General features: G+C 39.4%; 1 protein-coding gene across 4 annotated transcripts; it reads right to left on the reverse strand.

The window, feature by feature from the left end:
• Window positions 1-1,030: 1,030 nt before the first annotated feature.
• MIOS (meiosis regulator for oocyte development) lies at window positions 1,031-15,518 on the reverse strand. Of its 4 annotated transcripts, none has more exons than XM_082311722.1 (11): window positions 15,380-15,518; window positions 13,027-14,393; window positions 12,723-12,821; window positions 10,974-11,231; window positions 9,570-9,739; window positions 7,821-7,886; window positions 7,019-7,177; window positions 6,092-6,244; window positions 4,540-4,744; window positions 3,333-3,462; window positions 1,031-3,092 (listed from the first exon to the last, which is right to left on the reverse strand). In XM_082311722.1, exons 2-11 carry the CDS (start codon window positions 14,321-14,323, stop codon window positions 2,996-2,998), a joined length of 2,634 nt encoding a protein of 877 aa, XP_082167848.1. In that variant the 5' UTR covers window positions 14,324-14,393; window positions 15,380-15,518; the 3' UTR covers window positions 1,031-2,995. The 4 variants fall into 4 exon arrangements, with proteins under 4 accessions (XP_082167848.1, XP_082167849.1, XP_082167851.1 ...); XM_082311723.1 differs by having other exon boundaries at window positions 15,376-15,518; XM_082311725.1 differs by having other exon boundaries at window positions 15,423-15,495.
• Between the last annotated feature and the right edge of the window lie 1,816 nt (window positions 15,519-17,334).

Genomic DNA, 17,334 nt, shown 5'->3' on the forward strand with positions numbered 1-17,334 from the left:
GTAAAATGTTATGTACAGTTAGTTATCAAGACTATCCAGGCCTAATAAAATAGTCTACCACTAGATGGCTACAGCACGTCACCCCCAGACCGAGACGTGGATCTGTGGTCTTGCGTCAACGTTTGAACACCTCTGAGTGGTAGGTGCTAGTTTCCCTTTTGTCCGTGAAGACTCTTCGTCATCCAGTCCCGCCGCGATGGTAGACGGCTGAGCAAGCAGTACACACCTAAAAGTTGCCACTATGTGCTTTAATTCATCTGCTTCTCTGTCAAGGTTTGTGAATAAATGGCCTAGCCTGGCTATACAAACAAGACAGCAACGCAAGGAACTGTAAAATATTCTTGATATTAAAGTAATGCTCAGGTCATATATGCATTTACCAGGATAGCAGTGTGGGAAACTGCCAGCCATTCCAGATACCCAAGGGAAATGAATAACCATGGGGCTGCTAACCGTCAGTTAGGACGGCACTAACAAGGTGAAGGTGTCAGAAACTGCCAGGCCTCATGGATAATACAGTGGGAAATGGCGGCTTTGGGGGTTGCTGACTATTCTTAAACCATCGGTCTGTTTTAGCTGTCCAGCAGGCTGAACTGCAAACAAAAATTATGAAACAGCTGTGATGGAGACCCTTATTTAGGGAACCTACGCACGGGATGAAAGAATCTCTGCCCTGTGGGAGGGCAAGGGCACAGCTGCATCCCCCTGGCCCTGGTGCCACTGTAACAAGGGCCGTGCTGCAGGCCAGGTGCCCCCGCTTTCTCCAGCCAAACCTCTCCTTGGCATGTCTGGTCTTTGTTAGAAGACAAAAAATCACCCCCAAAATCACAGCTTTATTAATTTAAAAGCAAAACAAGGAAAAAATCTGGTCATTAAAAACAAATACACCTCTTAACTTTGTAAATTTTGCAAATCATGTAATCACTGGCCTGACAGCCTGATTACCAACTACAACAGCCAAACCTGATAGTTATACTGTGCCAGAATATGCGCACATTCATAAACCAAAACATTTCAAAGACATGCTGAGTATCAAAGTAAGCATCTAATTTAATGAAATTATAGAATTTGACACAAACAGGTATAGTCAAGTCGAAAACGTTTCTTTACATAAGAAAATGAGACATTGCAAGTTATAGTTGCATTCACCTGGACATGGAATTTACTAGGAAAATTTACTAAAAGTTGTTACAACAGAGGAATAAAAATATATCCTTGACACTTACAAATCCTCACTTCCATAAAGCAAAAGTTTTATTGCCTGTATTTATATAAATAGGGTATCATACATTAAACCCCAGTTTACATTTACAAATGGAGAACATTTTGAAGAGCTCTTCAACAGCAACATGAAGTGTGCAAAAATACTGGAAAGAGAAATAAATATTCTGACAAGAAAAAGCGTAACTGCTCTCCCATGCCTACAAATATCAAGTACCTCTTAGATTTTTAATTTTAAAAAGATCTTTGTCAATTAGGCAAGAATTTTAGATCAGAATAAATGAGCAGATGTATTACAACATTAATGCTAAATCAGAAAATATAACCCAAAGTCCTGAATGTAATCATGTACATCTACAGAAAATGTTTCCACGTTCTATCTCGTTGCAACTGCACTAGAGCGCTTAGAACTAGTGGTATATTACAATATATTCTCTTTTAAAACACCAATTTTCACAGTCCTGGCAATACAGTACCAGTTTATTGCTAGCATTCCATTTAGTATTTCATAGCACGGAAGTGTTAAGTAACTCATATACTGTTTTGACTAGTAAATAAACACACACCAAGTAAACTGATGTTATTATCACATACCTTAAAACAGGTTTCTTTTTCCCTAATTTGTGTGAATTTTGTTGCCTACAAAATCAAGGACAACAATACCGATGAGCTCCTAGCACGGTATTAGCAAAATATCATTGACTCTCTCCCACGTTAATAAATAATCTTAATTCCAGCTGGTAACACATCTAGAACTACTTCTGGTCAATGACCTGAAATTGTGCAGCCTTTTGGGAGCAGACTGGTGTCCGCTAGTGACCAGAAGCAGGATTTATACACGTTGATTTCGCACTTCCCAGCATATTTCAGAAGCACAGGGAAATGCTGATTACCCAAAAGTCTCCAAATATTTTTGTAGTCAAAACTCGGCATGTAATTTAAAACTGAAATATTTACAAGTCTCCAGTCCTTTAGATTTCAGATCTTCACAGTACTATGTTAAAAATTAATCAAATGAAACCTCCTATAGTTTACCTGCACTCTGCACTGAAACAGACACATGACTTTTCAGGGGACTCTTCTCTAGGATATAGATATCGCTAGGAGACAAAACCCCCAAATTCTTTAGCATTAAAATTCACATCAGCTAGGTGTGTAGGTAAATTAAATAAAACCTTGAATTGCAAAGATATTGCTTTACTATTAACAAAACTTGGGAACAGAAAGAAATGGATTTTTCTTTAAAATAAAAATCTTTAGAATACAACTAACAGCGGCACTTTCAATGAACTTACATGGAAACGATCATATACATATAATAAAGCGTGATCAAACAATCAACAGAGGAATCCACAGCATCACTTCGCCATCTTCTGAAGAACACTTTTCAGGTGTTTATTTTGAAGGCCCACTTTCACAGCATACAAACACTGCTTTGTTTGGACAACAAATAAAAGGGCTGATCAGCATTACCCTGAAAACCTTAATAAAAGTTCTTTAGCAAAAGATTTTAGCAAATCCAAAGAGTCCACAATTCTGGGAGCGCTTTTGAACTGAACTGCTTCAATCCTCTGAACAAGGACCACGTACTATACCCGGAGGCTCGTTTCAGGAATACCTGTTTCTACCAACCACGGTCATACACACATCATTTTACTAATCTGATAGCAATTTATTTTTTCACAGTCAGTAAGTCACAAATGACCTTTGTCTAAAATATATGCTTCGACTATGACGGACATCCATTAGAGCGCCCCACATTGTCAAACAATATTTATGCCTGGACAGTCTCTGCTGGAACGAGATTCCCTGTCGTATCCAGCTGCATACACTTACAGGAGCAGGCAGAAACCGGGCACTCGGTATGGTCCCTATATAGCGAGAGCAGAAAAAAGAAAAAACAGGTAAAATAAAACTAACAAGAATTTTGTAATCTATACATTTAAGTATGTGCAGGGACATAGTATCTCAGAAAAACTCAGCATCATAGTGAAGTTTTGCATATGTTCCAAACCAACAAAACATTATAATGATAGATAGAGGAACGGAGGCATGTCCTACTCAGTGCAGCAGGCGTATGTGAAATAAGAAAGATTTTAACATCAACTTACCTGAACCAGCTAAGCATATGCCCAGCATGTCCACCATGCCTACAGTTGTGACACCAAGTAAACCAGTTGTTGAACTGGGCTAACTTCTTGTCTTTGCTAAGATCCACTTTTTCATCTGACTTGGATCCTCCTGTGCAGAGACAAACCCACCCCCACAAATACGCTTGTAAACCATTATCTTTCATTTGTATTTCACTCCCAGTAACACTATTAGAAGAAATTTGAAATGAGGAACATTATGTGAAGAAGTGGCCTGATTTTAAAACAGAAGTCAGTAAAACTATTAAGAACGGTTGGAATACCAAAACCAGAATTATATTGCTGAGTTGCTGTTTCACATCTTACAGACATGCTAAACTTGCCTATTAAACAAATTTTACAGACAGAATCTCTTTCAACAGTGATTTATGTTCCGGTGAATTATGGGCCTGTTTTACTGCACATGAAATGTTCTGCTTTAGAAAAAAATCAACAAAATCTAAGTTATGAATTGGAACAATTACAATATAGAACTCATAACACAGATCAGTGAAAGAATAAGAAGATATATATAAATAGATGACAATTGCACAGCTGCTCATGGCTCCATAACAAGAGTGACCTAAAAATATGGACAAAATCAGTTTCATTTTAGACCTTGTATAGTGTTGAGCCAAGATATTTAGAACCAAAAGATTCTAGCCATAATACTTCTTAGCTGTGACAGCATGATCCATACATTCTTTCATACTTAGTGACAGAAAGTATACCACATTAAATTTATTCTCTCTTCCTCTTCCAGCTAAAAATCAATTCATTTACATTCCAAGATTTCTGTAGCATCCCTACAAATCATCTCAAGAAAACACAATTCCCATTTCTTGCAGTTTTAAAGCTCATAATACTGACCACCACAACACTTGAATCTTTTCATCTGTCTAACCATGGAATTTCACTGACAATCTCAGTGGGAAAACTGTCAGAACCAAGCAACTGTGCATACTGCCTGACACCAAAGAACTGAGATACAGGTTTCATCATAAAATCAGATGGGATGTAAACAAGTTTTCAGTTATGGTCTTCCTCCCTTAAAATGACAAGTATGAATATTTACAGTATGAGTACAAATAGAAAGAAAACTGTGCAACAGAAGATCTTCCAACAAGGACTGCTAATTAGGCCTCTAACTAGTACTCTAGCTGAATAATTAAAACCCACTATGTCATACCTGGACAGCTGGAAACTGGTGTTCCCATATTTATCAAGCAAAGTGCACAGCGAGGAAGGGGTTTACGGCAACCAGGACAGCTTGTAACTTTTGACTTAGTTGGTGAACCGCTAACTCCATATTGGCTAAAACCTCGCCCCTGATGAGGAATAGCTGAACAGCTGTAAGAGATTGATTTTCCACAGAAATTGCAACTCACAAACACCTAGAGAGAACAAAAGCCCATTAATTTTTTTGTTTGGTTCCACTTTTGCTACACCTATGAGTGAACTTGTTCAAGCTAGCTAACGCTTATTTACCAGATATTCTAGAGAGTGCCCTGGAAAGCCAAGGCTACTTGTGAAGGAGTTCCGAACGTCTTCGCTTATAGATGTGGCACACAGTCCTGAGAAGTAGGCCTTAATGATGCTCACTTACTTCAAAAGCACATAAAAACATTCACAATTGCTAAAACTTGGAAAGGTATTATTTAAGATAATAAAAAGCTATATCTGCAGTAATGAAAGAAATTAAGTTACTTACTGTATAATTAAATCTGGTCTCTCCCTCCTTATAGTCAGGTGACCCACTCTAGAGTCCCCAACATGAGGATTTTCCTGATAATCTTTATCTCCATACCTTATGCTACAAGTTGTGACTTGATACCAAGGAGCACACATTTTAAACTCTTTAGGGACTATTTATGTTGATCATATAAGGAAGGAGCAGTAAGCTCAACTCCCTCCCACTTGGAGCAGTATGGATGCAGCTCTCCTTAAACAGCTGTGACGGATACATGAATTCAAAACCAGCCTTCCTCGGAAACCCTTGGGCCCTAAGGCTTGTAAGGCACATACTCAGCAGACATGAGAGAGTGGAAGGTGCTGTGGTAAGACCACGTTGGCTAAAAATGCCACCAGATGTTCAGTAGATAGCATTTGGACAGGGCGTTAGTTTTTGGTTCAGCTTATGTTCAGAGCTGATAATGAAAGTTGCTGCTGTTCGCTTTTAGTTTAAGGTTCAAGGGCTTCAAAACAGCTTTGAGGTTTGCTTAAATTAAAACACAGCCAATTTGAACTGATTCTTTGTTCAGTTCCCTGGTTTCAGCATCATCCTCACCCTGATGCTGAATTCAGCTGGATGATACATCTCTGATTTTGTTTTTCAACGTGGGAGGGGAAAAAAAAAAGTTTCCCCAGAAGAAGTGTTGAAAAGTTACAGCTTCTGAAAGACAACTTGTTATTTGAAAGAAAAAGATTTAAGAAAAGAAAAAAAAAAAAAAAGAACATGAATAAAATGGTAGGGAACTGATTTCTTGTATCAGATATGAAGAAAAGTAGATTTGTTTACAATATTTCCGTACTCTCTATCAAAACAGTTATCAAGTCCTTTCTAAAAAATATTTTGAAAAAAAAAACACATCTACTTTTTTAGGGCAGCCTTAGTTGAAATCTTTCTTTTGCACATGAATCCTCATGAAAGCTAAGGTGCAGCCAGCAACTTTTTTTCTACAGAAGTACCATGCCACCTTCCTTTCTGAACTGGTCATACTTCATACAAGAATTACATTTACCTGGGCTAAAGGTTTTGAACTGGGATCCAGCTTACTCCTATGGATATCAAATTCTGCACGTTTATGCCAAAATCTCCAAGCATCTAAAAGATTCCTGTAGTTCTCGATCCAGTACTGAACCCTCTCATCCTTAAGTACCTCTGATGGAGAACCCTAAAGCAGGCAGGAAAACGTGTCAGACACACACTGAAGATACACAATACATATTATTCACTTTTTCAAAAGGCTTTACAAAGCATACTACAAGATATGAGAAATAACACAGTGTAATTTGTCTAGAAAAAGACTAATTTTTTTGTTAAACTGTAATGTGAGTTTGATAAAAAATGTCTTCAGTCTGCCTCTCCAGTTGAAAATACTTGTGCTGCCACGTCTCCTAAAAAGTTGTGTCTGTCAGATGAAGGATTACAAAATTCTGTTACATATCACAGTCTATATCATTATTATGATTACATATGCAGTTAAACACAGTGCTGGCAACACCTACAACTGTGTAAGGGCCAAGACAAGTCTGTCATAAAAAAAAACTAAACCCAATGCCTACAAACAAAAACCTCACCTCAGTTCCCTATCGAAATCCTGGAAGCAAAAAAAAAAAAAAAAAAAAATAAAAAATGAAGCTGTCAAGAAACACACCAGCAATAAGCAGGGGAATGGGTATTCCCAGTTCAGCTAGTGAAAAGGACTCTTTTCTTTTTGCCTCTTTCCCCTACTATCTCCTCAAGCTATCTGAACCAGAGAGAGTGAAGATACTTGTTTACAGTTAACATTGAGTGTTTCAGATGATTCCACAAAACAGGCATGATATATATTGTCCCAATTTATTATAGAAAATACTTTTTAGTTCACAACATTCAATACTATACTACTAAAGAAACTATGTTTAATTCTCCTCTATAAAGATTTATTTTTGAGTGAAACACTAACCTGTAGCATGCAATAGCTTGCTGTCTGGACATCTCCAGTTCTGTCAACATAACTTTCCATCAAGTCAACTCCATCTTTTGTCAGCCCAGTTAACAGTATTCCCTCCAAATTCCCAGCATCTTTCATTTCATTCGTCAGCTTTTCAATAAACCTGTTCAGCTATTAAAAAAAAAAAAAAAATTACTTAACTTTTGCCATCTGTTCATACCTTCGTAACTCATTTATGTTGGCATATGACAAAAACCTTTCACGATTGGAATAGCTTTCTTTAAGAGTGTCTGCTGCTAACAGAATATGCTGCTTGCTGGATGTTAGGCACAAAAAAGTTATGTGGGTATATCCACTACACTGCAAGAATTCAAGTATTTATCAACAAACTTTAAGCTTCCTGATAGGAAGTGCAAAGAGGGAGGTTACGTATTCTTCAAATACTTCAGTGAATTTAAAAGAAAACATTCCTGCTGTAAAACCAAGCCTTAATTCGAAAGAATGTAAATATCTGGAAATAAATACTGAATGAGTACAAATACTCTCCAGTAAAACAGACATACAGGTAATGCAATAGCATTTAACAAACTATCATGTCATGAATACTAATAAAAAAAACAATCAAACAAGAAAAAACAAAAATCAACCTGAAGGTACAAACTGAAGACCAGATTATACCATATCTTATGATGAGAAAAACCAAATCACTCATGACTCATTGCTGCCACTGTTTACCCCTCCACCCCAGAGTTTCTTCCACCTCTAAATAAAGCCCAGCTTAAGAGTTTGCTTAAATGTGCAACCACAAACTTACCTGAGCATCATTGAGGAACTTGCAAGCAAATGCCACTCTGTCTCGTACAGCTACATTATTTTCATACTTTGGAGAGAAAAATGGGAATACCACCATCACATGCAACTTTCCACTTTTTCAATACATTGTTTGTAAAAGTCAGAACATTTGCACTACTGTATAACTGTAACTAATACTATGAAATTGATTATGTACAAAGAAAACATCACATCTGAAGAAAGCTAACACTAAATGTCAGATTAATCATTTATACTCAGATACCAGTATCAGAGCAAGACTGTGGCTCCTGAAACAATCTATTCAAATGGCGGGAAAGCCTGGTACAACACATCCTACGTGGTTTATGGAACTCTAGAAAAAGAAACTTTGCAAGTCAGGTAGAACTGGGCTTAGTGCTTCTAGCACATATAGCCAAGAGTCTCACCAAGTCACAGGGGGAAGAAAAATAAACAAACCTTCATTTACCATATTTACAAAATAACTATCCTAACCACTCACTTGCTTCCTAAAATCGCAACTAAAAGTTAATAAACAAAACAGACAAACAAAAAAAAACCCAAAAAAAACCTAACTCCAAACACCCAGAACATGGATTTCTCACAAGTACATTGGCACTCAAGGTACAGCAATGCAATAATATTTACTTTCAGCTTTTTAACCCTTTTACTAGATGCGACACTAAAGAAAAAAAAATCCTTGACTAGATTAATTCTGATACTTAGCTGTGCCCATATTTTTCCCTCCTGATATTCTCAGAACAGAAATTGTGATTGACACTCCAGAACAAGGAGATGTGCTTGGCAAAATCTTTTTCATGCAAACTTCAACAGGTCTCACTGAAGTAAAAATTAAAATGATAAAAAAAACACCTTATGATTTGTCAGTTTCTAATTCATCAAAAAGAATCCCAAACCCAAACTATAAAATTATTACCTAACATCCAGAGAACAAGAACATTCTCTCTTGAAGAGAGAAAAAAAGACTTAGGTTTCTCTCCTCAGGATTCTTACCTTTTTTTTTTTTTTTTTAATACCCTAAAAGCATCATATTATGACAACTCTGTTTTCAACAGGTTTAGGCTAATTACCCTGTAGCATTACATGAGTCCTCTCTTGGACTAAATAATTCCTACTGAATCAAGTATTTCTGTTGTTCTCTAACCAAGGATCAAGTGTGTTACTCCTCCAAAGGCTCAAAGCATCTCATAATTAAAGCTCTAGTTTGCTCATCACATGGCAATTTTATACCAGTTTCAGAAGATGTGAAACTATTCTGTTTACTGTTTCAACACAGTGAAATTATATTAACAAGTGAACAAGGAAAAATAAAACACAATTCAGCACAAATATAGCTTGATGAAAGTCCTGCAAACTCCCCTGCGCTTACTCTGTTCTGTGCATTTTCATTATTAACCTCCCTCCCCCTTTTTCCCCCTGCTTAAATCGTTTTGATAATGTATTTCTAGTGGTTTAATAACTCCATGCCAAAAAAATTTCCTCTAAAACACGTGTGAACTATATTGGATATTTTGGCTGCTTATGCATGCTTTGTTCACTAACATAACATTCACTAATATGAGATGTCTGTTTAGCAGGAAAAAATGTTATCTGCCAGCATCAGGAGAAAATAATACATTCTCATCTGATTAATTCATGGAGTATATAGCACTTCCCCTACATATGTGTGTGTGTGTATATATATATGTACCTATTACTTAAAGGAATTTTAAAATAACTGAAATTTACTCACCAAAACACCATCATATGAGCCAGACTCACTTGTCAGGAAAGCAAACATAGCACACAAGTAGGGATTGTTCAACTGCAGTCTTAGAGTACTGCACATTTCTCTCCAAAGTGAGTTCTTCTCATCTGTGTAGCCTGATAAGGCCATCGCTACTACATTAAGGTTCAGATCACCTGATTTATTAAAAACAATCAGTGAAACAATATTCAAGTTAAGGACTTAAAAAAATCCAATTAAAACTGTAATTGAAAGCATCAGTTTGAAACAGAACATTTTGTCAGGATGCAAGACAAAATGTAGCAGAATTAACACTGGCTAAAATAAATGTGCATACACTAGCATTTATTAGTTTCTGCTTTAAATGCCTCTGTTCAGGTAAGTTAACAGCTCTAAAAGTCACAAGCCCACATGCATGACAGCCTGAGTTACACTTTAAGCAACATCACACTGGTTTTGGTATTTTGAAATAGTTTTGAACTGCTAAATGTGTTCCTATCGCTATCATAAAAGATTGTCATTACCGTATTTCATACCCACAAGGAGTGAAAAGATAGGATTGTATATATAGCCATCACTTAACAGACCTAGCTGGAGGATGACAATTGATTATAGCAGCTTCAAGTTAACAATTTTCCTAAAAACATTAAATCTATTTCATCTAAATATTCATTCTGTCAGAAAGATCAACTTTATTTTTGAATTTGAAGACAGCATGACTCCGCTCCGAACCTTCCCTATGGAAAGCACACACACACTTCCCCCCACCAAAAAGGGGCAATATTAAAAGAACCTTCACAGCTGCCTCTGTGGCTTACCTACGCACCTTGGTGGCAAGACAGTCTTTTAAATTTAATAAGAGAACACAGATGTGAATTGGAGTTGTAGGAGGAATACTGGCAAGAAAACAGAACAAAGATACCTCCATCTCCTGGCTCCAGTATCTTAACTTTTCCCTCATACACTGCAACTCTTACCAAACATTACTCCAAAACTAATGTTTTCTGCAGACCCTGAATATTACATTTCAGTTATTCCACAGTCATTGCACTGGCAGAAAGCTGCATACAGCCCAACAGAAGCAGATATACGTGACAGCTAGCCAAGACACAATTCCGTTAAAATAAAAGCATCCTGCTAGTTCTGAGTGTAATACTTTCTGGGGTATGCATCAACAGGAAATTCTGAAACATGCAATCTATTTTAACTACACAGTAAGGCATATGATAGTCTGAGGAGTGAAAGATCAGCATTTGTCAGATTCTCAGGCTCCAATACAACCACTTCAAGTAACTATTTTATAAGATAACAGGCATCTATTCCATACTATCTTCCATAATTCTGTTTACAGAAAAAAATCTACTAAGGTGACATAATGCCAAAATAAAATACACTAAACATAATACGCACCTTTTCCCGAGGAAGCCCCTTTATTTAAAATTTGTATTGCTCGCCGAATGTCCAAGTTGAAAAGTGCTACAGCAGCAGCTCGCTCCCAGTCTCCTTCCTGTTCCAATGAATTTAAAAAAGGTTCCACATCTAAGTCTGTTCCCTTCTTTATCCACCCACAGAGCTGCAAAGCCAAGGATCTCTCCTCACTCAGATACTGAATAATATCTGCCTGTCTATCAGATCCACTCCTGCTGTGCCTGAGGTTCTCTGTTGTTCCTAGAAATGGGAAATAAGTTAAATTGTGTTTAAATCACAATTTAAATTGCAATCGCAATGCAACACTTTTTGATTTCAATCCTAAAGTAGAGTACAAAAGCCAAGTATCATATTTTAGTACTCCCTGGTTTTGGCTGGGATAGAGTTAATTTTCTTCCTAGTAGCTGGTATAGTGCTGTGTTTTGGATTTAGTATGAGAATAATGTTGATAACACACTGATGTTTTAGTTGCTGCTGAGCAGTGCTTACACTAGCCAAGGACTTTTCAGCTTCTTATGCTCTGTCAGCAAGAAGCTGAGGGGGCACAGCCAGGACAGCTGACCCAAACTGGCCAAAGGGCTATTCCGTACCATACGACGTCATGCTCAACATACAAACTGGGGGGAGTTGGCTGGGGGGGTCGACCCCTGCTTGGGAACTGGCTGGGCCTCGGTTGACAGGTGGTGAGCAATTGCATTGTGCATCACTTGTTCTGTATATTCTTTTATCATTATAAGTATCTCTTCGTCTGCTGTCCTATTAAACTGTATCTCAGCCCACAAATTTTACTTTTTTTCCCCGATTCTCTCTCCCATCCCACTGAGGGAGGGAGCGAGCAAATGGCTGTGTGGTGTTCAGCTGCCTGCCAGGTTAAACCATAACAAGTACTTTAAATTAACAGCACTAAAAACTCCATGGTAAGAAGCAGCATACACAAAATAATTTTGATCTGCTAAAAATCATGCATCTAAACTTGACACATATTCCCCACTAAGCCTTTTTTTTTCCCCTCTACCTCCTATGATTTTGGAGGTTCTTGTTACAGTTGACAGGAGTTATTAGTATGTTCAATTTGAAAATACCTAATACAAAGTCAAGCTCCTGCTCTACCAGTTCTCTTCTTCTTAGAAAGCATCAACGTGCTAGAAGCTTTCCCACCGCTGAAGAGTTATTTTTTGCTCCAAGGAGCATAAATATTAATAACACACATAATGAATAGAGAAGGAAAGATGCAAATAATAGATTATACTAATAAAAACTTCACTGAGCATGAGAGGCATAATGTGATGCACCAGGGGTGATCACCACTTCAGAACAAGACAGCTTATTTAAACATAGTTATACAAATGTACTTAGTACATTAGCAGCAACTACAGTAAAGTCAGCTTCCTAGAACTACACCCCTATGCGAAATTTAAAAAAATATAAGTTATGTGGATAGCAAGAATTTTCAGCACCATAGTAAAAACCCAAATGTTTGAAATAGTTCAGTTGAAGATTTACCTCTGAGGATACTTTGTTTTTGTGATTACCGACTTTCCAAGAACACTGAAAATTCTGGAAATTACTGTAGTATAAACTGTTAACTTACATATATCAAAACACAAACAGAAATACTTTGTTTCTACCTTTTTAAATAGCCTCTTTCAACAATTTTTAAAGACAAACCCATGAGTGCATCATTCTGTAAACATACTACAATAGAACTTATCAAAGTTGGAACATTCTTACCCAAAGATGACTTCACAATTGATTTAATGCCAGCATAAACTAAGGGACCTTTGTTTCCTGTAAGTTTTTGATCCATATCTTCAGTATACTGCTTCATAAGTATTTTCATGTATAGGAAGCTTAATTTTCCCCAAGTGTTTGAAAAACTTTTTTTTAAATTTAAAGTCACATCCTATTAACATATGCAAAGTATTTACAGGGTGTTGCATTATATTTAAAGATTTTCATGCATTTCATATAACTGGCTTACATATAAAGGTATGTTACTTCTTTAGGATATAAACTACAGTAAAATAAAGGATATAATGCAGAGTGTACCAAAGCGATTTCAGCTGAGGATCTTCATTTCCAGCTAGGAGATGATTTCTCCAAACTTGTTCAGTATCAAGACCATACCTTGACAGAGCTCTGAGCCGCATTTTGGTTGCTATGTCTTTTTCCAAGGAACTAGCCTTTCCTTCTTCTGTACACTCATATAAATGTCGTCCACAAGCCCACATTAAGGATGTCACTGGACTCCATGCCAGAGAAATTCTTTCAAAAACTGTGAAGTCAGACATAGTCCTGTTGGGAGTCACTACTACCATTCGATTTTGACTGGTGGGATGCCAGGCAAATGAAGCAATGTAGTTTTCACACGGTTGGACACTTCTTTCAATTATTGTTGGCTCAGTTTCATCTCCAATAGGGGTGGGAGTATGCTGCATGTCATACAGTCTAATGATATTGCTATCCCTTGTTAAAGTAGCTAACAGTCCAGTTCTTGTTGGACACCACGCAACTTTTGTTAAGGGTTTTGGTTGCTCTGTCAAGGTCAAAACAGGCTTCTCAAACTTTCTTAAATCCCATATGGCAACCTGACCTTCATAGAAGGAAGCTACACGATCGTGGAAATAAGGATCGACAGTCACTCCTTGGACAGCCTTGGTGTTTACAAATATTTTTTGGCTTGTGTTTCTCAGATCAAAGATAGCCAGATTTCGATGCATTCCAGCTAAAAGCAGCTTCTGATCCCGTGGAAGCCAACAGAGAGAGAGACAAGCATCGTTCTGTCCCAATTCATACAATGGCTTTGTTACTACCAGTCCTGCTTCTGGATCTCCTGATGAAAGTCTTACTTTCTCTGTAGCAACTGCAGTCTCTGGGGCATATTTGCTACTGATATCCCAGATCAATACTGAAAAGTCAGCCCGATGTTTATCTAACCCAGCAGCAAGCCAATTACTATCTAGTGGGTTCCACGCAAGGGTATTGCATTGCCGTGCGTGTTTGGGAACAAACTCTTTTCCTATCAAATCTTTAGATTTTGAGTTGTGATCTTGACCGAGGCTAGTAAGTACCACTCGACCATTGGCCTGTCCAACAGCAAGAAGACATTCAGGATCGTACTTTGGATACCAAGCCACACATTTCATATACGGTGTATCTGAATTTATTGACAACAGCGTAGCTGTAGTTTCCTCTGATAACCGCAAGGACCCTGCCTTGAGTTCTGAACTTACAGCAGAGTCAATGTGATAAAGGCTCAATTCCGAATCACATACAACAAATCTGTCAACGTGGTGTGGGGCCCACAGAATATCAGGTTTGGAGCCACTCATGTTTAAGGTAAGTTTACACACAATTTAAGCTCTTGTAAGGAGATTCAGGTGATATCCATGCATATGGAAACTGTTGAGAAAATAATTCGCAGGAATGTTATCAAAACCCAAATTCCTTTGTAATCTGAGATCATCTTTAAACAAACAAAAATATAGTTCTGAATGACTTTTAGCCATATACATTAACACTTATACATTTAAGGGTTTAACACATATACAGTTCAAGCCAAAACCTTAAGCATTTTCTGCATTGCATCACTTTCCCCACAGCACACTTTGTTTTTGCTGCTATATACCTACTGAGACAGAACCAACACAGCCAGTTACAAACCCACAACAGGATTTGCTGTGTTTACAAACTCCAGACCAGTATTAAGGAAGAAGGGATTAACTGAGCTGCGATGTGGCACGATATGTGGGTGTGCTGCTGGTAAAGAGCCACTCCCTGAACACACAGAAGAAAATTTCTCTACCTAATTGAAGTGCATTAATCGACAAAAATTAAAGCCTGTCTGTTTTGCCTGAAGTCTGTTCCATAGCCCAGAAAGGCTTGCCCTCTTTGAAGATTTCTACAGAAATATGACTTTCCACTCCTCGTGTTATTCTGCTGCACCTAATCCCACCTTCGGCCCCAGCGTTACCTTGTCTTTGTTCATATTTGGGCTAGCAGCGTTCATATATGTACATTACTGTTAAAGTCCATTTACACTTTCAGTAGCTGCATGTCCAGAATCATTACACGTGCCTATACAGGCAAAGACCCCACAGATCCTATAAACCTCTTCTATAATGGAGAAAGGGACATACCAGGTCGGGAAGCGCGCCAAGGGAGCGTTATTTACTCTCTGGGCCTCCTTTGTGTGCCTGCTGGTTACCCCCCAGCCCGGCTGCTACGCGCTCCGGGGGGCGCAGGGCCACCTGCCCGCAGCCCGGCCCGCCTCGCCGCTCCCCGCCCGCAGCCGAGGCCCGCCGGGACACCGCGGCGGCGGGAACGGAGCGGAGCGCCGCCGACCGCTACCCTCCCACCCTTCCCGGGCGCGGCAGCTGCTCACCCACCCCGCGGGGCCCTCACTCCGACTCCGACTCCGACGGCACCCACCGGCCCCGCCGGCCGAGGAGGGGGAAGGGGAGGCGCACAACGGCTTCCGGCTGCGGGGGCAGCGGGGAAGGAAAAACTGTGGCACTTCCGGCGCGCGGGGAAGGAAAACTGACGCACTTCCGGCGCGCGGGGCGGTAAGGAAGGTGAGCGTCAGCCCACGCAGGGCGCCTGGCGCCGGACGGAACCATGCGCTCACTTCCGGCCGCGGGCCGCGCTGCTTTCATTGGTCCGCGGGAGCTTCCTACCCTCTCGCCCCGTGCCGCGGCGGCTGTTGGGGCGCGGTGACGTCACGCCGGGCGCGGGCTGCGGCGCCGTCGCTTGGCCAGCGTAGAGGCCCAGGGTGGGGTGGCTTGGTCACGGTTGAAGGGCTGGGGTTGTCATCGACGGCACAAGCGCTCGTGCGGCTGAACGAACACGGGTCAGGCCGCGAGGCAGTGGCGAGCGGGGGAGGGATCGCCTGGCGCCCGCTCTGGTTTTATTCGTTGGCATACCCTTACTGCATTACGTAACGTTGTTCAACGTCTCGTCATTAAAGGTGTTGCTAAACATGCCAGTGAGAGGTGGAAGAAGGGCTAACAGTGGCAACGGTACCAGTTTTGACACGAGTGGAAGTAACTAGTAAGCAGGAACAACTGGACAGTATTCTTTACACTGAAAAATGCAGCGGGCGTGCACTGACATGACAGAACCTCAGAAAATGTCACTTTTTGGAGCCTTCCATGGCCTGTTTGCCTTCTGAGCGGCTTTCCAGAGTCCTTCCCACGCAGAACGGGGGGGTGACACCCAAGTTTTCTGGTAGCAGTAACTCCCTTACCTTCATGTTCAGCCCTTTTTGCATTTAGTCTCCTTAGCTTCTCTCTTTCCAAGTTCTTTCCCCTATTCCAATCCAAGTGTTTCATGACTGGGTGCAGATTACCTGTTTCAAAGGCCGACACTTTGGCCAAAATTCAGTAGATTTGCATAAGAACTACGGCAAATACATCCCTCTTTCACCTTCTTTCTCCTCCTCTAAGCTCTGTACTTTCCAAAGCATACCTTACTGCTTTGAAACATTAAGGATGCAGATTTTATTTAACCAAAGAAAAACACCTGGTTTTCGTTAGTCTCATTCTTGGAAATGACTGGATTGCTTTGGCTAAAATTTAGACGGACAGACATCTGGCACGAATAGTTGCAGTTTATGTCTGTAAAGTTACATAAAGCTATAAACAACAAACCCCAGAGTCTTAAATAGGAAATACTGGGCGACCTTAATAAAAGGGCGTGGTACCCAGCCTGTCAGTAATTATACAGATGTGTTCTATGCACGCTCTCTAGATGTGTTGTTTGTTTCACCTCTGGTTTCGAATGTGCTCTGTGATGGGAATTACAAGTGGATATAGAGTCTAATCCAAGCCCTACAGATGCCAAACAGGAGTCTTCGTTTGACTTTGTAGACTCAGACACATGCCCAGAGGAAGAACAATTGAGGCCTTATTACCTAGACATGTAGAATAAAATCAAAGTTATCTCACTTATGTAAGTAAAAAATACTGAAAAATAGGTATTATTGTCATTGCTCAGATTTATCATGTGGATCATAACTAAATCTTGTCAATGGTAATTCTGAATATTTTTCCTTACGTTTTATATATTATATCAAAGACAAAATGGAAATGTTTGTAAATTCCTAGAGAGCAGTCTTTAAGCAAAGTATTTCAACAAAGAGCTCAAAGGAAAGCAAAAAGTTTTGTCAAAAGAAAGAAAAAATCATCTGTGACATGGTAACGTTCTGAAGGCACAGGAAATTTTGTGTCTTCCTTGGGGTTTGTAGCATCTCTTCAGGAATAGGGGAATTATAGAGAAAAAAAGTTGAAACGTCAACCTAGAGAGGAAGTATTTAATATCTCATATGAGAAGGGCAAAATGTCTT

The sequence above is a fragment of the Platalea leucorodia genome (genome assembly GCF_965183815.1).
Source record: "Platalea leucorodia genome assembly, chromosome: 1".
Classification (NCBI taxonomy): Eukaryota; Metazoa; Chordata; class Aves; order Pelecaniformes; family Threskiornithidae; genus Platalea; species Platalea leucorodia.

What these genes read in the sequence shown, in the direction of transcription:
- MIOS (XM_082311722.1), bottom strand. Translation starts at nt 14,323, where the DNA reads ATGAGTGGCTCCAAACCTGATATTCTGTGGGCCCCACACCACGTTGAC. An exon ending in CAAGCTATTGCATGCTACAG is followed by an intron (nt 6,245 to 7,018) that starts GTTAGTGTTTCA and finishes TGCCTGCTTTAG; the next exon opens with GGTTCTCCATCAGAGGTACT. An exon ending in GTTCAAAACCTTTAGCCCAG is followed by an intron (nt 4,745 to 6,091) that starts GTAAATGTAATT and finishes TGTTCTCTCTAG; the next exon opens with GTGTTTGTGAGTTGCAATTT.